Source organism: Callithrix jacchus, chromosome 3, assembly GCF_049354715.1.
Source record: "Callithrix jacchus isolate 240 chromosome 3, calJac240_pri, whole genome shotgun sequence".
Classification (NCBI taxonomy): domain Eukaryota; kingdom Metazoa; phylum Chordata; class Mammalia; order Primates; family Cebidae; genus Callithrix; species Callithrix jacchus.
Window position 1 is genome coordinate 191955149 of NC_133504.1, and position 25509 is coordinate 191980657.

Consider the following 25509-nt stretch of genomic DNA (forward strand, 5'->3'; position numbering starts at 1 on the left):
GGGTAGCGTCTGCTGACTTGGAGCCTGCCGTCAAGCTCGCGATCCTTTTCGCTGCTCATCTCATCCAGGGAGTTCTGTCTCAGAGAGGATGTTTAGTTCTGGGATTCCTGTGCGGTTCTTTATCCGCCATCCTTCTGCTGTTTACCTCCACACTTGCTGTCATTTGTGAGCACGTTCAGAGTCGTTATTTAAGAGCCTTTGCTGGCTGGTTCCAGCCTCGCTCACCTGTGGGTTCGTCCACTTCTAGTGTCATTTCTAATGAGAAGCCACATCTTCCTGGCGCCTCACCTGTGTCATCATAGTTCCTAGCATAAGCCAGACGTTGTGTGGAAAAGAATAGCAGAGACCAAAGCAAAGAATCGTCTTGTCCCGAAGAGCCGCTGCTCTCCCGTGTCAGGCGCGGGGGGCACGGGGCTGGGGCTCGAACTAGTTCTCGCCACTGGCAGCCCGACTCCCGGGGGCTTTCTGTATAGCGCAGTGGGAGGCCACGTCTCTTCTGCCTTCTGCGCTGCGGGAGGTGCCTCTCCCTCCTCCTTTTTCTGCCCACTCAGGGGGATCCCTGGTAAGGGGTTTGATGGGCGGGGCTGTTCCCACTCCTGAGGAGCTCCCTGGGGACTCGGGCCATCCTTCCCATCCTCAGGATCCTGCACCCACCTCTGCCCTGCCGAGCCCACCTCCCTGCATCGGGTACCCTGGCTGTGGCTCCAGCCCTCGGAATCCTGCTTCTACTCCGCCCTGCTGAGCCCTCCCTGGACTGGGTTTCTATGTGGCCCTTTGAGGAGTTGCCACGTATCTTCTGGAACCCTCCATCTTTCTGCTGCTCACCTCCACACTTGTGTTACCTCTGGGCATGTTTAGAGTTTTTGCTGGAACCACCATGTTCTTCTAGAGCAGGTGTCTCTCTTTCTAGGATGTGGTGTGTTGAGGTGGTCCTCAGCTCTTCTGACTGGCCTCCCAGCCTCCCCCAGTCCTGTTCCCCTGGGTGTTTGGGCTGCGTCCGGCTGCCCTGTCTGCCTGGCAGTCTGGTCTCCTTGGCCCTCAGGTCACTACGGGCCCCTCGCACATGCTGTTTCAGCTCTCCGGCTTCCTTCCTGTCCCCTCGTGTCTCTAGCAAGCTTGGCCTTCTCAGGGAGGCCTGCCCTGGCGGCCACCTTTGAAACTGCGTCCACTCCCCGTCCTGCCCCAGCACCCACCCTGCTTCCTTCCTTTGCAGCAGTCCCCTCCTACGTGATACAGGGGAGAGTGCGTTCGAGGTCTGGGGTCCTGTGTCCTTACAGCCGTGTCTGCGCTTCTGAGTCTGTGCCCGCACTGTTGGCTCACAGTGGGTGTGACCCTGCAGACCCTTCCGTAGGGCAGATCCAGCCCCAGCCAAGCTTGGTGGCCCTCTCTCCGAGGCTCCTGTGCTGGGACCCGCACCAGCGTTGGACTGCTGGGGTGGGGGCAGGCAGTGGGTGAGAAGGTCCCACAGCAGGGCTGGGGGATGGGTAGGCATGTCTGCCTGGGTGGCTTTCTCTGCTGCTCCACACAACCAGGACAGGACGTAACCCCAGCGGGAACACCCTAGTCTGGAAGGTTCCCTCCTGCCCCATTTGCTGTCTCCACCAAGCTGTGGTTGAAATTGAGGTGCCAGAGACGCTGATGGGTAGACCCAAAAGCAGACCATCGGAGGGGCCTGGGCACACATGGCATGTGTGGGCTGGGTGGAGACCTGCTGACCTGTCCGTTTGACGCGGAGTGGTTCATGTTGCGTCCTGTGGACAGACTGCAGTGGGCGTGGCATGACTGACACGTGGTATGGGCCCAGGGGAGAGCTCACCCCTTTCCACCCCTGTGTACAGCCTCCGCCTTGCCAGCGGGCACATTGGAAGCAGATGTCTTGTGTGGAGCGGGCACCCAAGGTGTCATCTTTGGCAGACAGATGGTCAAACTGAGGCACAGAGGCCACGCTGACCCTGGCTGTGGGTGAGCAAGGGTCTCATGCTGCCTCTTGACGCCACCAGGTCGTGTAGGGCAGGCGGTGGCGCTGCGAGCCAAGGCCTTCGGCTTCAACGTGCTCTTCTACGACCCCTACCTGTCAGACGGCGTGGAGCGGGCACTGGGGCTGCAGCGCGTGAGCACCCTGCAGGACCTGCTGTTCCACAGCGACTGTGTGACACTGCACTGCGGCCTCAACGAGCACAACCACCACCTCATCAACGACTTCACCGTCAAGCAGGTGCGTGGGCCGGGGGCAGGACTCCCTTCTGGCAGGGACAGCATGAGGGACAGGTGGGGATGTCAGGTGGGTCCCTCCCAGCTGCCACCTGCACCTGGGTGAGACTCTGCCCTCCTTGAGCCACACCACGGTGTCCACCAGCCCTGCTGGAGTCAGCCACATCGGCACAGACGGCTTTCTCCATGTTCCGGGCTCTACTCAGGACACCTAAAATGCTCTCCATACGAGACAAAACCACAGACCTTTGAGTACCAGATCCCCGTGAAGTCCTTGTCGCTCACACAGCGGGACAGATGCAGCTGCCTGGGGGCCTTGGGTCGGCCATTGTGGCTTCCGTGCTGTGCCGCCAGGTTCAGGTTGCAAATCTGCAGCTGGAAAGGGCTGTGCTCAGGCGGGCCTCTGCCTCAGCACTGTGCTCCCCTGGAGTGGGTGGAGTTGGGGGCGCCTGGCTCCCACTGGCTCCAGGCCTTTCAGAGGGCTGTATGTGTGCATTGGTGTGTATATACATGGGCACGTGTGCTTGGGTGCACATATGTCTGCACTTTGCATGTGCTGGTTTGTGTGCATATGTGTGCACATGTCAGGGGCCACGTGTCAGCCGCCTGCCCAGACCCCTGTAGCCGCAAGGAGGATGAGGCCAGGTGCCCGCTTCCCCTGTCTTTGTTCACAGAGCTTTCTAGTGCACAGGGTGTGGCACATGGACGCTGGTCAGAGCCCTGCTGTCTCTGAGGACCTTGGGTGTGAGGCTGCAATGGGCAGCAGCTCACAAAGAGGAGCCACTGTGACCAGCACGGGTGCCCGCCAAACACCGTGGCTGGGTGGGCTGGCTTTGCTGAAATGGAGGGATGCAGGAAAGCCGTGGCTGCGAAGCCAAGGGGGAGCCTCTCCAAGGGCCTTTTGTGAAAGCGCATGAAACACAGCAGGCTCTGCTGCAGGCCCCGGGTGGGGCTGGAGTTGAAAACCACGCCTCAGTGCAGGCAGCCCTGGGTGTTGGGAGGCTGGGCTGGAGGGGACCCAGAAAGAGGGTACCACAGGGGCCAAGCCCGGAGCCCCACCCAGTCCTCAGCTCGGCTTGGACAGGAGGGTCGAGCTCTCTAGGAGGTGTGGGGCTGTGCAGGTCTCTAAGGCCTGAGCCCCAGCCAGCCTGCCAGGGCCATGGTGCCAAATGCCCAGGGTGGGCCTGGGCTGGGAAGGGGCCAGGGAGCTCCCCCACCTGAGGGGGCGCACTGCCACCCTTGCTTCCCTGGTCACCCACCCTGCGCAGATCCCTGACTGAGCCTAGCCTTGTCCTTATGTCTTCCAGATGAGACAAGGGGCCTTCCTGGTGAACACGGCCCGGGGTGGCCTGGTGGATGAGAAGGCGCTGGCCCAGGCCCTGAAGGAGGGCCGGATCCGCGGCGCGGCCCTGGACGTGCACGAGTCGGAACCCTTCAGGTGCCCCCACGGCTGGTGCCGTCCCTGCCCTTCCCTGCCCACCTTCCTGCCAGGCCAGGCACTTGTCTTTGCTCAGCCTCTTGCTAGCCAGCACTGGGGGAGTTTGCCCTCCACTGTGTGATGAGGATGGAGCCATGGGCTCCAGGCCTGCCTTGCCTCAATGCTGGGAGGCACTGGTTGTGCTCCGCAGCCTCTCTTTGGGCAGGGCTCCCAACCAGCCAGGAGAGCATGAGGCTCCAGTGTCTGTGAGTGGTCCCCGACGGCCCTGGCCATGGAGCCACGGGGTCACATCCCTACCTGCAAACAGTGCTCTGGGACCCCAGGCAGCCCTGGGCTGGATGTTAGTTACAGAAGATACCCTCGGCAGGGGCAGGATCAGCTTGTGGGACCCACAGACCCTTCGGTGGAGAGGGGCCAGGCCAGTATGTCCCCCCCATCAAGGCTGCTCCCCTGAGGGCTTGGAGATTAAATCCCACTGCTGTCAGGAGCCCCCAGTGGGTCTGACTGTCCCAGGCTGTGCCCTTGTGCTCAGCCCACCTGCCCAGCAGAGCAGAGGCCGTGGGGTCTGCTTCCCAGGCAGGGCCCTCCCCACCGGGGGTCCAGTGCCCAGCCACCTTCCCCCGCCGAACGCAGGCACAACACTTGGGCTGCACTGACCATGCCGGTGCTGTTCCCAGCTTTAGCCAGGGCCCCCTGAAGGACGCACCCAACCTCATCTGCACCCCCCACGCTGCATGGTACAGTGAGCAGGCATCCATCGAGATGCGAGAGGAGGCAGCACGGGAGATCCGCAGAGCCATCACAGGTGGGCACGGGGGCAGCCCGGTCAGGCCTGGGGAGCTCCGCAGAGCCATCACAGGTGGGCGCGGGGGCGGCTCGGTCAGGCCTGGGGAGCTCCGCAGAGCCATCACAGGTGGGCGCGGGGGCGGCTCGGTCAGGCCTGGGGAGCTCCGCAGAGCCATCATAGGTGGGCACGGGGGTGGCTCCATCAGGCCCTGCACCCACCTGTGGTAGCCTGGGGGCCCCCTTCCTGCCAGCCCCAGGTGCTTGTGGGCTCACATCTGCCCAGCATCCGGGCTCATGTTCTGCCAGCTCAGGGCTGTGGTTCTCACTTCTCTCACCAGGGCCCCTCAGGGGCCTCTGAGGCCAAAGTCAGGCTGAGCCCTGGAGCCATGTCTTACACACAAGACCTGCCGGTTGGGGCCTGTGAGCTGCTCTGGGAAGTTCCTGGGCTGAGCAGACAGGCCCCTGAGCAAGCTGGGCACATGCTCTGGGCTGGGGGTTGCCTACGCTGTGAGGGTGCTGGCCCCCAAGAGTACCCAGCTGTGCCTGGGGAGCCCCAGGGCCGAGGGCAGGAGCACAGGGCCGAGGGCGCTGCAGTTCATGTCCTCAACCCAGTGGGCCATGCTCCTGGGGTCCCCTCAGAGCCACAGCTGTTCCTCCCTCCTACGTCTCCCAGGCCGGATCCCAGACAGCCTGAAGAACTGTGTCAACAAGGACCATCTGACGGCCGCCACCCACTGGGCCAGCATGGACCCCGCGGTCGTGCACCCCGAGCTCAATGGGGCCGCCTACAGGTGAGCAGACCCACTGGGCACTTAACAGCCTCCATGAGGGTGGGTGGCTTCCCCTGGATCCCAGCACAGCCCCTGACAGGAGGGGCGGCGTCTCTGCTGAGCTGGAGGATCTGGGTGGAATTGGTGCCCACCTCACCCAAAAGTCCCACAAGAACCAGGGCCCCTTGGAAGGAGCCTGGGCTGGGTGGCCTTCAGGGCCCAGTGGACACAGGACTGCTGGGCAGAGGCCTGTGGGCACGGGGGCTATGGGAGCAGGGGGCTTTGGGTGAGGTGAGGACCTCATGTTCCAGTTGCCTGGAGACACCAGGGCTCCCCTCCCCTGCCCTGAGAAGTAGCTCCCGTGGGCAGGAGCGTCCATGCAGAGGCAAGAACCCTCCCCCTGACTGCTGGTCCTCCAGGAGATGCCCCCTTGGTGCCACTGCCAGTGTGAGGGCAGGTGGGGCCCGGCCAGGTTGCCTACAGGTGGGCCCCACGGCTGGACCCTCTCCCAGCAGGTACCCTCCTGGCGTGGTGGGTGTGGCCCCCACTGGCATCCCAGCTGCTGTGGAAGGCATCGTGCCCAGCGCCATGTCCCTGTCCCACGGTCTACCCCCTGTGGCCCACCCGCCCCACGCCCCTTCTCCTGGCCAAACTGTCAAGCCCGAGGCGGATCGAGACCACGCGAGTGACCAGTTGTAGCCCGGGAGGAGCTCTCCAGCCTCGGCGCCTGGGCGGAGGGCCGGAAGCCCCTCGGACCAGAGTGTGCAGAGGAGGTGCCTGCGTGGCGGCCGTGGCGCTGCAGAGACTGTCGGGCAGTGCAGGAGGCGGGTGGGCAGCGCCGGGCCCGTGTCGGTTTTCGTCGTCCGTCCCGTGGGCTCTCTGTCCTGTGTCCTTCGCGTTCCTCGTTAAGCAGAAGAAGTCAGTAGTTTTTCTCCCATGAACGTTCTTGTCTGTGTACAGTTTTTAGAACATTACAACGGATCTGTTTGCTTAGCTGTCAACAAAAGGAAAACCTGAGGGAGCATTCCGAAGTCAACTCGAGGTCATTTTCTCCTTTTCTATGTTGGAACGTGCCCCGGATGAGGCAGTTGGCAAACTTCTCAGGACAATGAACCCTTCCCGTTTTTCTTTTTATGCCACACAGTGCATTGTTTTTTCTACCTGCTTGTCTTATTTTTAGAATAATTTAGAAAAACAAAACAAAGGCTGTTTTTCCTAATTTTGGCATGAACCCCCCTTGTTCCAAATGAAGACGGCATCACAAAGCAGCTCCAGGAGGAGAAGCTTGGGCGGTGCCCGGCACGCCCGCTGCCCGTCGACGTCTGTCCTGGAGCCGTGGGGGGTGGCAGCGTCCCGCCTGCACCGGTGCCGTCCTGCTGATGTGGTAGGCTAGCAATATTTTGGTTAAAATCATGTTTGTGACTGTAACCATTTGTATGAATTATTTTAAAGAAATAAAAATCCCGGAAAGAGCCCGCGTGCCTAGCGTCTGTTCTAGTGACGGTCTCACGAGGACACGGGTTAGCCTCAGTCCCGGCTATGGTGACCTCCAGGGCCCAGCTCAGCCTCTCTGAAGTGGGAAGCCCAAGAGAGACCCAGAGACAGTGACATGGCAGGTCGGGCAGTGGCCTCTGCCCGCTTCATCTGTGGGACACTGTAGGGTCGTGGCTTGGAGGCGGCCTCCCTGTGGGAGGGGAGCGTTGTGCCAGGCCGGGCCGTTGTGTTGATGATGGTCTGACTGGCTGAGGTCTGCCCCACGGCCCACCGCCTCCCTTCTCGGCAGACCTCCCTCAGGCCGGCCTACAACCTGGGAAGACTGTGGGCCACAGAAGGAGGGAAAGCAGACGTCAGGGCCAAGGAAGCTGCCCAGTCCACGGGTCATCCAGCCTACAGAAATGTGCCAAAAAGCCGAAAGGGGTCACTCCTCACCTTGGCCCACAGCCGAACCTCTTCGAAATCCCAGCCTGCTGGTTCCTCAGACTTTCCTTTGGAAGTGTGGTCCATGCATGTCAGCAGAATCCCAGCTCATTTTTGAGATGAACTCTGATACCAGACACCCCGGAGGAGTGCTTCCAGGCAGACTCCTGCAGGTGGGTCCAGGTAGTGCAAGGAGGGGCTGCAGCGGGTACTGGGGGAACCTGGGTCCCTTTGGGACGTCCCTGGTCTGAGCCTTTCCCCGAATGCAGGTGGGTTCTCCTGCCAGCCCAAGCATCCAGACCCTGCAGCGTCACCCCTCAAGTTTCAGCCTCCCCCTGCTCCCCGCCCCAGCTAAAGCAGAAGCAGTGGGGAGGCCACTGCCTTTGGTGGGGGTGCCCCCTCCTACCTGGCTCTGAACCCTGGGGCCCGCAGAGGTCTCTTGGGTATGGGCAGTGGTTCCCGGTCTCAAGGCCCACGGAGGGCCTTGCCTCACTGACCGAGGCCTCTGCCTCCTTCCCCTCAGCAGAAGACACCCAGCCCATCTCTGACCTGCGTGGAGCCCCTCATCCTGGAGCCCTTGGACCACTGAGGGAGGTCGCCTGGGCTGATGGGAAGGGTGGGTTCTAGACACGGTTAAAGAGCTGGCCCTGGTTTAGCCAACAAGGGTCTGGGGTGCCGGCTGGAGCCGACGTTTTCTGATATCATTGGTGGGGACTGCAGAGGCGGCGGTGGGAAGACCAGGAGTTCCACGCTGACTGCGGGCTTGAGCCTCTGCACAGGCAAGCCCTGGGCTGGGTCACCGGGCCCTGGTCAGCCCCCAGGGCAGCCGAGGGTGGGGCCGCCCTCCCAGCTTCAACTGGAGACAGGCCACTCCCTGAGAGGCAGCCAGGCACCGGCAATGCGGACTGGATGCAGGCCCGGAGACTCCCACTCAGCTGGCCTCAGTGTTTCCAAGTCAAAGGGTCGGTTTTCCCTGCAGGAAGGGAACGCCGCCAAGGGCTGTCCGCGGTGTGAGGCTGGCGGCCAGGGAGCCAGGACGCTGAAGTGTGGCTCTGAGTCTGGGGTGTATGGGACAGAAAACAGTCAGAAAAATGTCTGGAGTCTCAAAACGAACCTCCCCTTGGTGCCACCTCCGGGGAGTCATCCTGCCCCAGCCAGGCCCCAAGAGGGGTGCGGGTAGCAGAAGGTGGGTGGGGGGGCCTCAGCCTCGGTTTCCTTGCCGGTGAAATGGGCAGCTCGGCTCATCTCCCTGGAGGCTGGTATTAGACTGGAGATTGTGCCAAAGCCCTAAGCCAAGAACGTGAAATAAGGTTTGCCTGTTGGAAGGGAAGAGATAAGCCGCCGGTGTTGGCTGACAAGCATCTGATCCTAGAAAATCAGCCAAAGCCTGCAGCTAATCCTGGGACTGGCCAGGTGGCCTCACAGGAGCACCTGTGGTGCCTGCCAGCTGTCCTGCCCACCCGGGGCAGAAACGCAAACAGAAACAAAGGTGCCGACAGCGGGTGCCTGCGACGGGATGCGTCCTGCTTGTCCTCACGGTGCAGGGGCTGGCCCGCTAGCCCGATTCCGCAGCGAGCACAGTGGCCAGAACCTGGTCCCAGCCGCCAGCACCCGGTGGGTAAAGACCGTGGGAGTGACGGGGGCCGCCAACCTCCGGTGAACGGTGAGGCCGTCAGATGAGACAGGCTGTGCTTGTGGGACGGGCTGTTAACGTCACAAAATACTGCGCTTTAAATACGTTTTCCAAGTGCTGTAGCCCTCATCCCCTTCCCAGGCAAGACTTCCGCGCTTACGTTGAACAAGTACAACAGTTTTATCCCCAGTTTATATGGAGCAACAAAGGTCTATGAATCTGGGCTTGTGCCACTCAGGGGTATTAAAAAGGGGACAACTACAGCATCCTCCTGGTTCCGACACGGAGGGCTTTGGGGTGGCGGGTGGTGGGGCCCGCTGGCTTGGTGTACCTCTACGTGTAGGTGCATGTGTATCTGGTGGGCAGGTGTGTGCTTCTGCGTGTGAACTGGAGATGTGATCGAGGGCACAGGTCCCGGGCCCTCATGGGTGAAACAAGAGCCCTGGTATGCCAACCATGGAGGCACGGGCGGCCCCTGAACGCGGACAGCAGAGGCACAAACCATGAAGCAGAGGACATTGCCTTCGTGCGTTCACACCTTGCCGAGTCCATTCAAGACAGGTCTGCAGAAAGGGCTGAGAACAGGTGGCAGGGCACACCCTCCAGGTGAGCAAGGGCCCTGCTGGGAACCCTGGAGCAGGAGGAGGCCGTGATTCTCAGGCCTGGCGTAGGGCTCTGGGGCAGGAGAGGTGGAGCCGGGGAGGGTCAGGCAGCAGCCGCCCCAGCTCCTCGGAGCTACCGCGCCTTGGTGGAGAACTCTCCTTTGGCTGTTGACAAACACCTGGGCTCTGGCCTCCCTAGACCTCTGCCCAGGCACGGGAGCAAGGGGAGACTGCAGGCAGCTCCGGGGACCTGGACAGGAAGTTGGGAGGATCAGGACAGTTCTTTTGGGTGGCCCAAGCAGGGTACAGGATGGGGAGCCAGGCTCTTTGGGATCCCCACCCCCTCCTGCCTCCTCTCCCCACTGTGGGCCCAGAACTGACCCCGAGGTGGCCGGGAAGCACCTACCACCCCCACCCCTAGCTGCTCTCAGCCAGAGCCCAGCTGGACTTGCAGGATGGATTTTCCAGCAAAAAACAACAGCAGAGAAGCCCGAGAGGCTTCACAAGCCCTGCCAGGCCTCCCCCTGCTGCTGGCACTCCCTGCAGAAGGAAAACCATCTGGCTACTGGGCCCTGAGCCCAGCGCCCGGAGGAGGACCTCGGCCCAGCTGAGCAGCTCCGCTCCCCAGGCTGGCCCCGGGCCTCTACCCGCCTGGCCCGCTCCCCTCGGCATCGAGCCCCGGCAGGGACAGGGTGGCCCGGCCAGGGTGTGGCCCAAGTCGGTGTCCCCTGGCCCCATCTGAGCACCAGTACTGCTGAGTCTACCTCTGCTCCCCCAAGCCCCTGACCACTCCCCTGGACAGCCTCGACCGCCCCTGGCCCGACCCTCAAACAGCAGCCAAGGGCTTGCCACGCAGGGTCTGCATACATCCCTGAGAGGGAGGTTACGCTACTTGAACAAGATCAAGGAGAGGCAGCTGGACCCTCCCTGCATCTGAATCGCGGGGCATGGGTGCGCCGGCTCCTCCAGGGCGGCCTATTGCTGCCCTTTCTTTTTAAACCAGCTGCTGACTCCGTTGCCACGCACTCCCCAGGTCCTTGACACAAGCTGGCTCCAGCGGGGGGCGGGGGCCACTCTGGAGGACGCTGGGGCCAGCCAGGACTGTGGATGCTGGTGGGACAGAGGGTGGCGAGGAGCCAGACTCACCCACGGCACTCCTAGCCCCTGCAGGTGTCTGAAGCTCCAGCCTCCCCCACTCTGTGCAGTGGGTAGTCACACATCGCAGGGCCCAGCTGCTTACCCAGAGAGTAGGTTCTGAGCAGCAGCCTGGGGTCCCAGGCCAGCCTCTGCCCAGCCTCCCCGGCACTGCCCCTGCACCTGCCCACGCCAACCCCAGCCCCTTCCACCTGCCCCCTACCCACCCTGTACCTGCTCACACCTAACCCTATCCATCCCCACCTGGCCCCATCCACCTCCACCCACCTCCAACCGCCCACACCTGCCCCACGACCCGCACTGCCTCTTCTGCTCTCCCCATCACCCCCACCTCCCATGTGCTCCCACATGTCCCCTCACCTGCTCACACCTGTCTGCCCCTCACCTGTCCACTTGTGGTCAGTCATGTGCTATACACCCACCCCACACCTGGGGTTCACCTGGGGCTGGGGTTTGCTCTTTGCTCCTGGCTGGATGCCCTGGCTCTTCTGCCCCCTGAGGGGGACCTCCCAGGGCAAGCCGCCTCCCCACCAGAAGCCTCAGGCCCTGCCTCCCCTCTCCACCTGCAGAGCTGAGCCCGAAGAGGTTCCTTCTATTCCAAGAGCCCCACTCGGCCTGCTGGGTCCCCATGCCCTGAGGAGCTGCTGCTCTTGCTGGGCACCCCGGCCCACCCACAGGGGACCACATCTGTCCTGGAGGAGGCATTTGCTGTGGGTCCCTGCCCCGGGACCTCCAGGTCACTCCCTCTTCTCATCCGTCACAGCGGGGCCCTCCCTCTGGCCCCAAACTCTGGGCTGCTGGCCTCCCCCTGCTCTAGCAGAGCCGTGGCGAGGAGAGGAGAGGCCAAGGACTCAGCCTAAGCCCACAGTCAGACCAGGGGAGCCGGGAGCTGCAGGGGGGCGAGTGACTGAGTAGCACTCACAGCCCCTGGTCAGGGCCCTCTCCAGTCTGGTGTGCCCTGAGACACGGCTCCTGTTGGGGGCACGCAGGGACTCAGGAGGAGCAGTGAGGGGCATCCTCCTGCTCATGGCCCCAGGTTGACCTTGGGTAGGGCGGGGTCACCCTGACAGCTCCCAGCCCAGTGCCGGGGGAGGAGTCCAGGCAGGAGAAGCCCACCCTGGACATGCAAACCCAACACTGGGTGTGGCCTCTCCCCAAAAACTCCGCTTCCCCACCCCCCAACCCCCTGGTCAGGGTGGGGAGCCTGGAGGGAGACAGAGGCCAGGAGGCAGCCAGGAGAGCTGGAGGAGGGCATCAGGGATAGAGAGTGGCTTCCTGTGGCCTCAACCCCCAGGCCCAAGCGATGAGGCCTCAGGGGCCCCTCCTGGACCTTCCTGCCCATCCAAGCTGAGGGTCCTGGTTTGTTGGCCGAGGCCCCCTGCAAGGCTTCTGAGGTGAGAGGTGAGAGGGGCCCCTGGTGGGGCCTGGGCGGGTGCTTGCGAGTGGGGCATCTGAGTGAAGGAGCCCGGGAGGGCCTGGAGGGCCTGGGGCCATGGAGACACCAGCATCTCCCTTGATCAACACCAAACGACAGCCCCAGGCCCCCACCCTCCCTGAGGCTGCCACAGGCACTGCTGGCAGAAGCCTCAGATGCTTGGGCTGGCAGAGGGGAGGGCCAGGCAGCTCTGATGGGGCCTCTGGGGACAGGGATGTGGAGGGCCAGGATTCTCAGTTTTAACCCTGAATTCTAGCACCCCTGCAGGCCCCCTGGGTGCTGGGCATGGCTCTCCCTGGACAAAGCCCACAGCTCCGTGGGTGCCAGCAGCAGTTCTGGTAAAAACGTGGACGTGGACACCAGGGGGTAGGTATTGTACCAGATGCAGCTTCTCCGAGGAGGTCCCCTGTGCCCAGCGTGAGCAATGGGGCTCAGCCAGCGCCACCTCCTGTGCCCAGGAGCCCTGGACATGGTCTCTTCCCCAGAACCTCAGCCAGGCGCTGTCTCCACCCATGGCCAGTTCCTCTCCATGCACCCCAGGGTCCTGCCCTATTCACAGTTCAGGCAGCATGATGGGAGGGCATGGGCAGGGCCTGGGGAGGGGACAGCTGGGTCTTCTGACTCAACCACAGGGACAGGCCAGGCCTCACAGCCAAGCACCCCGGAGGAGCTGGGGAGCTGGGCACATGCAGCTGGAGAGAGGCTGCACCCAGCACGCTGCTGTGACTCCACACGGACCTCAGAAATGGATCTGAAGATGGAGGTGAACTTACGACGGCAGCTGTGCACAGCACTCACAGTCATGACTCAGCGCTGCCAGATTCCAGCACTCACAATCAGGACTCAGCGCTGCCAGATTCCAGCACTCACAATCAGGACTCAGCGCTGTCAGATTCCAGCACTCACAGTCAGGACTCAGCACTGTCAGATTCCAGCACTCACAGTCAGGACTCAGCGCTGTCAGATTCCCGCAGTCACAGTCAGGAGGGACGAGGAAGAAAGAAAAGGCACCATTTTCAACAGCAACGAAAAGTGTGTACTTCTAGGAGCAAACGGGGGGCAGATCTGTACCCACTAGAGAGGGCCTGAGGCCTGACTGAGGCTGGTCTGTCCCGGGCGGCACGAGGCAGCGTCCCCTGCCCTGGCCGGCGGCCACGACGGGGAAATGAAAACACCAGAGACCCTGGAACCAGGTAGATTGACTGTGAAGTTAGTGTGGAAAAGTAAGAAAACGAAGGAAATTCTGGAACAAAACAGCAGCAGGAGAACCGTGGCCCCAGGTTTTAACACACACCTGGAGGCTGCCGCTGCGCAGCCCGTGTGGGGCCGGCGTGTGCATTGGTCACGGTAAAACACGATGGCACTACAGACACGCTAAAGGGGACGTCGCGAATCCGTGAGGGACTGCGGCCCAATAAACAGTGTGAAGCCTCCTCCCAGGTCTGTGTCCTGCAGTCAGTGCCGTCTAACGTTTTAGGGACCCCGAGGTTGTGGGGTCACACAGCAGCATTTCTCTGCATTTCTGGCCAGTGACTGTGTGTCAGCTCCAGGGTGAGGCAGTGAAGACCCGACGTGCTTAAGAACTCTTACAGGTCAGCAATAAAGAGATAAACAGCCGCGTTTGAAAATGGGCAAAGGATCTGAATAGATGTTTTTTCAAATCAGGTAGACACCAGCCAGAAAGCTCAGGACAAGGTGCGTAACACCGTGAGCCACCAGGAAATGCAAATCAAAGCCACACGAGGCCCCACCTCACACCCACTGGGCTGTCTGGAGCCAGGCGCATCAGCAGCGCGAGGGCAGAGATGTGGGAACCTCACGTGCGGCGGCGGGAGACGCTGCGACCGTTCTGTTCTTCAAAGTGTGAAGTCGAATTTCCACATGGCCCAGCAATCCCACGCCTGGGGACACGTCCCTGAGAATCAGAAACACGTGTCCACACAAAAACTCATCCACAAATGTTCCTGGTAGCATTATCTGCAATAGTCCCAAAGTGGACCCAGCTGTGTGTCTGTCGGCTCATGGGCAGATGGACACACTATGGCCTGGCCCCATGATACCACTCACCTGTAGCTCTGGCCCCCGCTCCAAAGCAGATGAACCCCGAAAACATTTGCTAAGTGGAAGAGGTCAGACGCGGACTGCCACAGATCACGAGACCACTTATGTCAAATGTCTGGAATGGGCAGGTGCATGGCGACACTGTGTAGGCTCCCGGCTGCCGGGGGCTGGGGGAGAGGGTACAGCTGGGAGAAAACGGGAGGCGTCTTAGTCCATCCCTGCTGCTATAACCAGACGCCTCAGCCTGGGTGATTTATAAGCAACAGAAATGTATGTCCTGCAGTTCTCAAGCTGGGAAGTCCGAGACCCAGGCGCGGGCAGGCCGGGGTCTGCCGAGGGCAGCTCCGAGGGTGATCCAGCCTCACATGCAGAACCTGGAGGGAAAGCAGCCCAGCTAGTTCCTTCCAACCCTTTTATGAGGGCCCTGAGGGCAGCAGCATTGTAGGGTGGGCCCCTGAGGCACCGCTGGGACCAAAGCGCTCCCCAAATCCTGGCCCAGCCCTCCTTGGCCGCCCCGGCCGTGGTCAGGCAGGCGTGGGTGCAGCCCCACCCATTGCTCCTGAGGGCGAATGTGGTGGGCCTTGGCGGCATCCACACGGCACTGACCCTGCAGGCCACGGTGGCCTCCACCCAGATTTCAAAGTGTGTTACTGACCACCTTGGGGCCCAGGCAGAGACTCATCGTGGGGGCGGAGCTGCCTTGGAGTCCCCACCCGGGCAATGCCCAGTGGAGCCGAGGCAGGGGCTGCCTCCAAGGCCCCAGGACTTCAGGCCACCAACGAGCAACCGCAGCCCGGGAGAGCTGCAGGCAGGAGAGTCTGACCCACGAGTGCTGCACGGGCTGAGCCCAGAGAAGCCATGGGGGCCCAGCCCTGCCCCTCGTGGCTGCAAGGTGGGCACGGATTCCAAGATCATCCCCAAGCCTGAGTGTCACTCTGCCTGCCCTGCCACGTTTGGACTTACCCGGGCTTGCTCTTCTCTTTTCTTGCCTATTTCTCCCTTTTGGAATAGAAATATTTGTCGTGAACCTGCCCCACTGCATTTGGGAAGCACATAACCTGCTTGATTTCAGGGGCTCACAGCTGCAGGGGAGCCTGCCTTCCAACGGCTTGTGCCTGGAGGCTCGCCCCCTCTGAAGCAGATGAGGCTCGGAGCTTCAGAGCTGTGAGCTGGTGCTTGGATGAGTTAAGACTCTGGGGCAGTTGGGATGGAATGAATGTGTTTTTTGATGTTTAACACTGAGTGTCACCTTGACTGGAGTGAAGGGTGCAAAGCACTGATCCTGGGTGTGTCTGTGAGGGCGCTGCCACAGGAGAGTGCCATCTCAGTCAGTGGACTGGGAGAGGCAGACCCACCCTCCATCTGGGTGGGCACCGTCTCATCAGCTGCCAGCGCGGCCAGGGTAGAGCAGGCAGAGGAACGTGGAAGGACCGGACTGGCTGAGTCTCCCAGCCTCTGTCTTTCTCCCGTGCGGGATGCTTCCTGCTCTCCGACCTCGGACTCCAAGTTCCTCAGCTGTGGGGCTCTTGGACTCACACCGGTGGTTTGTCAGCTTCGGCCACAGACACAGCTGCGCTGTCGGCGTCCCTGCTGTTGACGTTTTGGGTCTCGGGCGGCTTCCTGGCGCCTCAGCTCGTAGACGGCGTATCCTGGGACCTCACCTTGTGATCGTGTGAGTCAGTTCTCCTCAGAAACCCCCTTCACAGATGCGTCTATCCTATTCGTCCTGTCCCTCTAGAGAACGCTGACTCGTAGGATTTTGCGAGAAGGGTGAGATCTGGGCAGGCGTGCAGTGCCACGCGTGGAATGCTGCATCCTCGGCAGCTCACGCCGAAACTTAGACCCCCTGCAGCCGGGCCGGGAGGTGGGGCCTGATGGGGGGTATCTGATCCACTCACGAGGCAGAGCCCTCATGACTAAAGCCACTTTGAAAAGGGCTCGTGGGGCAGGCCCACCCTCCAGCCGTGTGAGCAGGCAGCATACGAGGGGCCGACGTGGCCCTGCCGGCACCTTGGCCTCCGGACCGAGAGGCAGGAAGTCTCTGCTGATAAGCGGCTGCCTGGTTTCTGCTGTGGCCGCACTCCAACCACGGCAGGGGGCTGCTGCTCACAGGCACAGGACGTCTTCTGCGGGTGATGAGCGTGTCCCGGAATGAGATTAGTGGGACGGTCCCACAGCTTCTGGAATATATGAAGAACCACTGTATGGTGCACTCTTAAGGGTGGCTTGTGTGCATGTGAACTACATCTCAGTGAGGCTGTTTTTCAGGAATCGGGGGAGCCGCTTCGGAGGCCATGCCTCGAGAAGGCAGCACCGGAAAACCAGAAGCTGCACAGGGTCCCCCGTGCGGCGGGTGCTGCTGGGACGTGGACAGGGTGAAGGCAGTCTTCTGTGTGGTCACGTGCGTGTGCTGGTGCCTTCTCTCTCAGGGCCTCCTCCCTCCCTGCGTGGTTTGGGGTCTCTTCCTGAAAGCACAGATGCCCTGGTCACGAACACCTGTCTGCGTTGCTGGCCACAGGCCCAGCCTGGAGAAACCCACACCCTCTTCAGAGAGGCGAGCTCTGGGCTTGGCAGTGCCTGAAGCCGGTGGGCTGGGAACTCACAGCAGGGACACTCAGAGCGGGCAGGGTGGGCACAGGGCCCCAGCATGGCAAGAGGCGAGTCTACCCCGGCTTTGTCACGGACCACATCCCATGGGGAAAGAAGCTGTGGGGGATGGGGCATCTGTATTTGGCCTGCAGGGAATCTGGGCCCCTCTGGCTGTGGGTGGCCGGGGAGGGCCGCATGGGCAGTCTGCACCGAAGGCCCCCCAGGCCAACCTGGTCAGGGTGGGAGGGGGAAGGGGCAGGAAGCCTCAGCCCAGACCAGGTATGGTGTGAACAGCCCACATGGGAGGGGCTGGAACCATCCAGAAGGCCTCAGCATACGGGTCTGCTGCAGCAGAGCCAGGAGGGCATGGGAGGCACAGGTCCAGGGCAAAGGCATCACGTGGGGCTCAGCCAGTGGTCGGGCTCATGCCTGGTTGGTGGCACTGAGGACCCCGCAGCCTTGGCCCCCCTCTCCAGGAGCTGATTTCCTCCACATGGTCACAGGAAAGGCAGGCACCAGAGGGGCCAGAGGTGTGGGGGGGCTGTACCCCACCCTCTCCTCACTGCTGGTCTCCCCCTTACCACCCTGTCCAGTGATGTCCACGCAGATGGGAGGTTGTGAGGGGTGTCCACACCTGACCTGCTGCGGCCACCCAGCTTCCTGCTAGGGAGACGGAGCCGGTGCTGATGGGGAACAGCTGTTGTGGGGGCAGCCAGGAAACCACGTTCCCGTGGGCTGAGCTCATAGTTTACGTGTTTCCCGCCAGATCCATAACGTCCTGGAGGCAGAAATGCAGAGGTCACCCCCGTCCCCGCCCCCGCCCAGCCTCCCCTGCTCTGACACCAGGGCCACTCAGCCATCCTTGCCCTGCCCGCACCCCTTGTCCTGACGCCCCCTCCTCCCTCCACTCGCTCCCCATCATTGACTCCCTGGCCCCCGACCCACGCTGCTCATCCCTGAAGCTTCTCTAGGTCCTGGACTCCATTCTGCGGGCTGGACGCCTTCTGCAGTGTCCGTTGCGCCCACCCAGCCTCTGGGGATGTTGAGTGAGGGGTGACCCAGGAAGAACACATCGGAGACAGTGGACAGGGAGGCGTTTCTCACCCCTTCACTCACAGCAGCCCCGCCAGGCAGGCACAACCATCACCCCAGCCACAGATGCGGAGAGCGAGGCAAGCAGACGCCACGTGGCCATCTGTCTGGTAACTGGCGGCCGGGATTGGAGCCTGGGTCCAAGCTTCCTGCTCTTTCTCTCCTGGGCCGTGCGCTGTTTCTCCTGGAGTGTCTGCAGGCAATTTCATGGAACCCGGAGGCTGGGCTTCAGGCTGGTCCCTCTCCCAGCTGGAGCCCTCGGGCCCTGCTTCCTATCACACCCACCCCCACCTCTCTCCCCAAATTGTCGGTGGCTTCTGTCACCTGGAGACACTGTTCCTGTCATCGCCCCTTCTCCTTCGATGACGTTGCCCTGTCCCTGCCACGGTGAGACCAGATTCCATCCAGGCCAGGCCCTGACCAAGGGCTAACCACGGAACACATGTAGCAACAGGTGGTCTTGGAAAACACGGCTTCTCCTCTCCTGCTCCTACCCCGGCCCTAGCCCCTCCTGTCGGCTGGACATGGGCATTTCTGCACCCAGTGGAACCCCACAGCCAGGAAGAACTGCCTGGAAGACTGAAGGAGAGGCGTGATGTGGAGACCCACAGGTGGCAGGTGACAGAACAGCCCACCTAGCTGTTCTCAGCCACCATGTGGGAGAGAAACGATGCCTCCACTGAGCTCCCGATGGCCTGAGCTGCTCCTTAGAGCATCCTGACCTTCACCCTGGCAAATGGAATGTTTTGACTTTTTTTTTTTTTTTGAGATGAAGTCTCATTCTGTGTGTCACCAGGCTGGAGTGCAGTGGTGCAATCTCAGCTCACTGCAAGCTCCACCTCTCAGGTTCGAGAGATTCTGCTGCCTCAGCCTCCCGAGTAGCTGGGACTACAGGCGCGCACCACCATGCCCAGCTAACTTTTTATACTTTTAGTAGAGATGAGGTTTCACCATGTTGGCTGGGATGGTCTCGATCTCTTGACCTCGTGATCCACCCACCTTGGCCTCCCAAAGTGCTGGGATTACAGGCGTGAGCCACCACACCTGGCCCATGACTCTTTTTAAAAAATATTTCAGGTGATTATTGCTGGAGGAGTGTGAAGTTACTGCTTTTTGTATATTCATCTTGTATTACATTTTTAATTGATTTTTAAATTTTAATTTTATCTTTTTTTTGAGATGGAGTTTCACTCTTGTTACCTAGGCTGGAGCGCAGTGGCACAACGTCGGCTCACCGCGACCTCTGCACACAGGTTCAAGTGATTCCCATGCCTCAGTCCCCTGAGAGTTGGGGTTACAGGCATGCACCGCCACGCCTGGCTAATTTTGTGTTTTTAGTAGAGAGAGGGGTTAACTATGTCGGCTGGTCTTGAAATCCTGACCTCAGGTAATCTGCCCACCTTGGCCTCCCAAAGTGCTGGGATTACAGGCAGGAGCCACTATCGGGGGAGATCCCATAAGCACTGAGGCAGGAACAAAAGGCCTCAGCCTATTTCCATATAAATAATGAAGAAGAAAGTAATTAGAAATATAACCCGAGTACTTATTAGTTACTCACGTGTGATCTTAATCCCTTCACTAAAGCCTCTCAGGTCGGAAGTGTGAACCTGGGGTGACACTGTGAAATGAATGACACTAAGGTAGGATGCTCGAAGCCCTCTGTGACGCCCGCGTAAGGGCTGCTGGAGGGCGCCTCGGCTGTGTGCAGCACCCGCTCTGGGAAAGCGCCCGCCATTTAGCCAGCTAGGGAAGGAGACGTCCAAAATGGCGAGATGTCTCCTTCCTGGGGAAGTTTGGAGAAAACTCCGCTTCTCCAAGCTCTCGTGGTGAGGCCTGATGGCTGTCAGGGAGGCCCGCAGACATCCGGGGGCTTAGCTGTCCCTGTGGGATGCTGGGCTTCAGCGGTCACGTTCCACGTCCACGCTCCTGTTCTGCTTCTGCACCTGGTTCCTTTTCTCTTAGAAGAGATCATCAGTAATAGTAACATATATCTCAATGTACTGGTTCTTTCTCCGTAAGATGGAAAAGGTACTGATGCTCCTTGCCTCCCTGCGGGTGCCAGAAATTCCTGCGCCCCACCCGAATGGCACGTGACGTGTCTGACCCTGTCACTGCCACACCCCATCCACCCTTCCCCCAGTCCCCGACACGCCAGGCCTGATTTATAATTTTTAAATGGGGGTGCAGACGCATCGCTAGGCTTACCATCAGGTCATTGACAAAAGCGTCTTATTTTTTCTGATGTTTGTGGCATTTGTTTGGTTTTCTTACTAATTTTGCCGGAACCTCTGAGAAGATGCTGGACCATCACGACAGCAGCAGGGCCCGTGAGCCAGCCGTGTATTTGTGACACTCGTGTTTCCAGCGTAGAGCGATCTTGGCCACTGTCGTGTGAGGAGACGTTGGCACTTTTTTCCTTTAATACAAATCGTGCTTTTATTCATGACGATTGCTGAAGGTGCTCGATCTTCTTTTCAGTACCTGTTGGTGGGGTTCTCTGAATTTTCTGTGCTAACTGCTTAATGAACTGACTTCTCTGATGGCCGGGCTGCCCTCGTAAGCCTGGCCCTCATCCACTTGGCCATAATGTGGTGCCTCTGATGTTGCGCTGGGTCCTACTTGCTGCTCTCTTAGATTTTTTTGCATTTTCTTTCTTTTTTTTTTTTTTTTAAGATCGAGTTTCGCTCTTGTCACCCAGGCTGGAGTGCAATGGCACGATCTCGGCTCACCGCGACCTCCGCCTCCTGGGTTCAGGCAATTCTCCTGCCTCAGCCTCCTGAGTAGCTGGGATTACAGGCACGCGCCACCATGCCCGGCTAATTTTTTGTATTTTTAGTAGAGACGGGGTTTCACCATGTTGACCAGGATGGTCTCGATCTCTTGACCTCGTGATCCACCTGCCTCGGCCTCCCAAAGTGCTGGGATTACAGGCGTGAGCCACTGCGCCTGGCCCAGATCTTTTTGTATCTTCTAAAAGTGGTATTTGTCTGTGGCTTTCTCTTTTTGCTCTACACCAGGGTTTTGAATTAAGCTATCCTGGTTCCGTGAGACGCATTGCAATTTTCCATCCTTTCATGCCTTGGGAAGGTTAGAATAACCGTGGGATGACTTTTCTTCCATGGGAAGTGAGGTCATCGTCAGCTGCGGACATCTGCTCCCAGTGCCCTCCTTTCCTGGTTCAGCTCTCCCCACTGCAGCACCACGAGCTCCTCTCGTGGTGCCGCTGGTCTGAAGTCATTCTGGCACTTTGCACCCACGAGAACGTCACCCGTGGCTTCAGGTTTCCAAACAGCTGCCCCGGCTGAGCAGGCTGCAGGCTCATCATTCTCCCAGTCCCTTCCATACTTGGGTCTCCTTTTTCCTAATCCTTTGTTGGTTTTTTTATTCAATGTACACAAATTCTGAACAGAGGCACTTATTTATTTATGTGTTTACTTGAGACAGAGTCTCAGTTTATCACCCAGGCTGGAGTGCGGTGGTGCGATCTCAGCTCACTGCAGCCTCCACCTCCCAGGTTCAAGCAATTCTCCTGCCTCAGCCTCCCGAGTAGCTGGGATTACAGGCGCCCACCACACCCAGCTAATTTTTGTACTTTTGTAAAGACAGGGTTTCACCATGTTGTTGCGTGGGCTGATCTCCAACTGCTGGCCTCAAGTGATTTGCCCGCCTCAGCCTCCCAAAGTGCTGGCATTACAGGCATGAGCCACCGCGCCCGGGTCAGTCATTACTTGATGCAGCTTCTGGGCTGGGCACGGGGATTTTCTTTCTTTCAGAAAAACAATCACTTCTCCTTCTTACTTGTTTTCTACCTCATTCATTTCTGGCTTTATCTTCATAATTCTCCCTACTTTTTTTAATTATTATTTTTTGAGACACAGTTTCGCTCTTGTTGCCCAGGATGGAGTGCAATGGCCCTATCTCGGCTCACTGAAACCTCTGCCTCCCGGGTTCAAGGGAATCTCCAGCCTCAGCCTCCCGAGTAGCTGGCATTACAGGTATGTGCCACCATGCCCGGCTAATTTTGTATCTTTAGTAGAGACAGGTCAGGCTGGTCTCGAACTCCTGACCTCAGGTGATCCACCCACCTAAGCCTCCCAAAGCGCTTGGATTACAGGTGTGAGCCACCGTGCCTGGAATTTCTCCCTACTTTTTAAAATCCACTTTTCTTGTTCTCGTTCTGCTTTCCTAAGGTGGCACAAAGTCCCTCAGGTTTATTTTTTCCTCTAAAAAATAAGTGTGCTGGGGGCTCTGGGGGCTCTGGACAGAGTTAGCTGAGCCCTCAGCACTGGATCAGTATTTACGGTTCCTCGGCTTTTCGGAGGGCGCACCTTCAGGTTTGATCTCCTGTTTCGCCTGAGGGCTACCTGGGAGTGTGATGGTTTCTAAGTTTCGGGGGAAGAGGTGGCGCTTTCTGCTATTTATTTTATCCTATTTGCATAATAGGATCATTTTAATTAATCTACTTTTAGTTCCTTGAGGTTTTCTTTGCAGTCAATACACAACACACAAGGGCTTATCGGGAGTTTTCCCTCGAGGGGCGTTTGAAGTCCTGTTTTCCCGTGGGGGATGTGAGCACCACCATCCGTCTGGATCTGTCTGCGTTTGCCACTAGACCTAATCACGGAGAGAGACACAGAGGGAGCTCCTGCGACGCGAGTCCCCTCTTTGCGCCCCCTTCCAGTTGGCTTCGGAGCTGAGCTCCCATGTTGTTTGGTCTCTGAGGTTTATGTCTTTTATCTGGGTCATCGCCAGCCACACTGACCCCCCACTGTGCCCACCCGCACAGGCTGACATCACAGGCCCTGCTCAGCCCCGCTTCCTCTCCCCCTTGGCCTCACCTTGATGTCAGCGGGGTGCCCTCTGCTCTGACTCGTGGGCGGTGGCTGGCTTCCTTCCGGCACTTTCTCTGGATAACCCATATGGATGACATATCTTCTGACGTCTGCTGTTACGCTTACCGGTGGCATTTCTGGGCTGGTGTAGGATGCCTGGGATGGAGCGGTCTCTCTGGTGATTGTGGATGACGTTTCACCGTCCCCTGCTTCTGGTGGCACAGATGAGAGCTCCAGGCCCCGCGCACTCTCTGCTGGCTCACACATCTTCCCGCTGTGCTGGCTGCACACCTACCCATAGGGTTTCCGAGGGAGAGGAGACAGGCAGAGACCCAAGTGGGGTGCCTTGGGGGTGCCTGGCAGGCGGGCAGCAACCCTGGTCACAGCAGTGGCCTCTGCTCTGCTTCTCAGCGGCGCCTGGTCCGACCCCCGTGAACCAGGGTGTCAGTCAGCACAAGGCCACACCGCTCAGGTGTACTCTTCAGAGCTGCTTCCACGGCAGAGACCAGGTCCCCATGGAGCCACATGGCCCTTGGAGATTTGCAGACCCCTGTGCTGTCAGACGGAGGAAGCTGAGGCCCAGAGAGGAAAAGTCACCTTCTTGAGGATGCACAGCCATGAGTGAAGAAGCTGGGATTTCTCCTGGTCTCTCCGACCTTTGAACATGTGGCTTCTGGGTGTGCCCAGTAAGAGACGTTAAAGGCTGCGGTGGGCACCAGGCACCCTGACAACGTGCTTCCTTGTTCACAGAGGAGAAGGCAGAAGGCGTGCCGGGGGGTTGTCCTGGCCTGTGTGAGCTTTCCGCGGGGTGGAGGGTGCCAAGAACTACCTCATGAGCCTCAATTCTCACGTGAGACACGGGACCCCAACCCAGATCTCCATAGCAACGGTGAAGTTGCCGACTCAACAAGGCACGTGGCCAGCCATGGGGTTCATGCCCGCAATGCCAGAACTGTGGGAGAGCAAGCAAGGATGGCTCGAGGCCAGAAGTTCCAAAGTAGTGTGGGCAACACAGCGAGACCTCACTACAAAATAAAAAAATTAGCTGCGTGTGGCAGCGCACACCTGTAGGCCCACCTACTTGGGAGGGTGACGTGTGGGCATCCTGGGGCTTGGGGCATCCTGGGCTGGGGGGTCCTAGGGCGGGGGCATCCCAGGGCTGGGGGCCACAACCGCCTCTGCCTGCTGACGGCCCTGGGGCGGTGACGGCGATTTTGCAGGGAGCCCACCCTCCAGCCCTGCTTGCTGAGGGCTACTGGGCTGCGGCGGTGCCTGCCCATGTGAGGCCCTGGATGCAGCCCCCACCCACCCAACCTCTGGAGCTGTGCCTGGAGCCTGGGGGATTCGGGTGTCACGGCACCCTCCAAGGGGCTGAGGGCTCAGGGAGGGTGCTGGGAGCTGGCAGGCCTCTGAGGGGCAGGGGGCCGCCGGGGCTGCCAAGCAGGGCCAGCGAGGGTCCAGGGGTCAGAGCCCGTTGCCTCTGGGGAGAAGTGGACGCAGGAGAGTGAAGTGGCTTCCTGTGCTGCCCGCCACACACCGGCAGGAGATGTGGGAGTGGGAGGGTGAACCATGGGCACCAGCCTCCGCCATCTCCAGAGGACAGCTGTGGGGCAGAGCCGGCGAGTGGCGGGCTCCGCCCCTGCACCCGGAGCAGAAGGTGGTGCGGGGATCAAGGGCGCCCTCACTGTGGCCCTGAGCCCGGAGCCGCAGGCCCGGAGTGCGGCCGCTGGCTGTGGGGGCGGGGTCGCTGGCTGTGGGGGCGGGGCCGATGGCTGTGGGGGCGGGGTCGCTGGCTGTGGGGGCGGGGCCGCTGGCTGTGGGGCGGGTCCCCTGGCTGCGGGGCGGTTACTGGCTGTGGGGCGGGGCCACAAGCTGTGAGCCGGCCGAGGGCTGTGGGGGCGGGCCAAAGGCTGTGAGGCGGGGCCGCGGGCTGTGGGGCGGGGCCGCGGGCTGTGGGGCGGGGCCGCGGGCTGTGGGGCGGGGCCTCTGCCAGGCAGTCCCCGCTGGGTGTTTTTCCTTCCCCTGACTCTGGCCCCGGGCCAGACGCACAGAAGCTGACCCACATTCCCCCTGCGCCGGCAGAAACTAGGCCACCAGCGAGGCTGGGGCCGGCTCAGACTTTCCAGGCTGGGAGCAGGTCCTGAGGGCCGGAGGGAGGGGGTATCTTCCTAGGGCCTCCGGCGCGGCTGGCCCAGAAAAGGGGCCGGAGCCCACCCGGGCCGGGAAGAAGCTGCGCGGGGCGAGCCTCCCTGTCCCCTGCAGCCTGCATTTCCAGGGCCGGGCGGCAGCAGGGAGGGGCCGGGGCCCCGCGTTGCCCGTTTCTTCCCACTCCCCCTGCAGGGTGCACCAGCTGCTCCCCCAGGCCCTCTAGATCGGAGCTGTCGCTCTTCCCCGGGGAGGGGGGGGCTGGTCACAGGCCTCCCACTCTGGGGCTCCGCTCCTTGAACCACCTCTGAAGTGGTCCCTCTATCGGGACCTGCCGGTCGAGCCCTCTGAGTTGGTCCTTTTTCCTGCCACCCTGACTGGGCCACCTCCCAACGACATGGCCTCCGCCGGACGGGTCCGGACACCTCGCTGAAGACCCTCGGAGGAGCCCATTCGCCGTCGTGGGCTGGGGGTGGAGGGAGGCCGGCTGGAGGGGGTCTCTCCCGACAGGCCCTGCCTGCTGGGCCCAAAGCCCAGCTGCAGTTCCCCTGAGACGCCCGGTGGGGGCTCTGGCAAGGCCACCTTCAAAGCTTGTGGCCACAGGGAAGGTGGGAACAGCTGCTGGGCCACAGGGCACCCCGCGGGTTCTATATACCCGCAGCCTTGTTCAAAGAAGAGGGGCAGGAAGCAGGGCCCACGCCACCCCCACGCCCCTCCCACCCCACGCCCCTCCCTGTGAGACCCGGGGGCTCTGTGAAGAGGCCAGGCCTGGCCTGCAGGGCTCCCTCAGGACAGATACCCAGCATGGGGAGGCACAGTGAGGGGCAGGGAACGTTGCACTCT

The 25509-nt window shown here is 60.7% G+C and overlaps 2 protein-coding genes across 19 annotated transcripts in view; both read left to right on the forward strand.

The window, feature by feature from the left end:
* The window catches only part of CTBP1 (C-terminal binding protein 1), a 36728-nt gene extending 30051 nt beyond the window's left edge, over positions 1–6677 (forward strand). For 6 of the 18 annotated variants that reach the window (XM_035294371.3, XM_054253658.2, XM_078367743.1 and 3 more), the window contains 5 exons: positions 2001–2215; positions 3519–3649; positions 4327–4454; positions 5109–5226; positions 5718–6677. In XM_035294371.3, the coding sequence (XP_035150262.1) occupies positions 2001–2215; positions 3519–3649; positions 4327–4454; positions 5109–5226; positions 5718–5904 (779 nt within the window). In that variant the 3' untranslated portion in view covers positions 5905–6677. Of the gene's footprint in view, positions 1–2000; positions 2216–3518; positions 3650–4326; positions 4563–5108; positions 5227–5717 lie in introns of all 18 variants that reach the window. The other 12 variants (XM_078367745.1, XM_078367747.1, XM_078367744.1 and 9 more) reach the window with 3 other exon arrangements.
* Positions 6032–23585, forward strand: LOC100895882 (uncharacterized). Its single transcript, XM_035294381.3, is given in 5 exon segments — positions 6032–16807; positions 16810–16962; positions 16965–17122; positions 17125–17209; positions 17212–23585. Coding segments are annotated over 5 exon segments (954 nt in total). The 5' UTR covers positions 6032–16302; the 3' UTR covers positions 17265–23585.
* The last annotated feature ends 1924 nt before the right edge of the window (positions 23586–25509 follow it).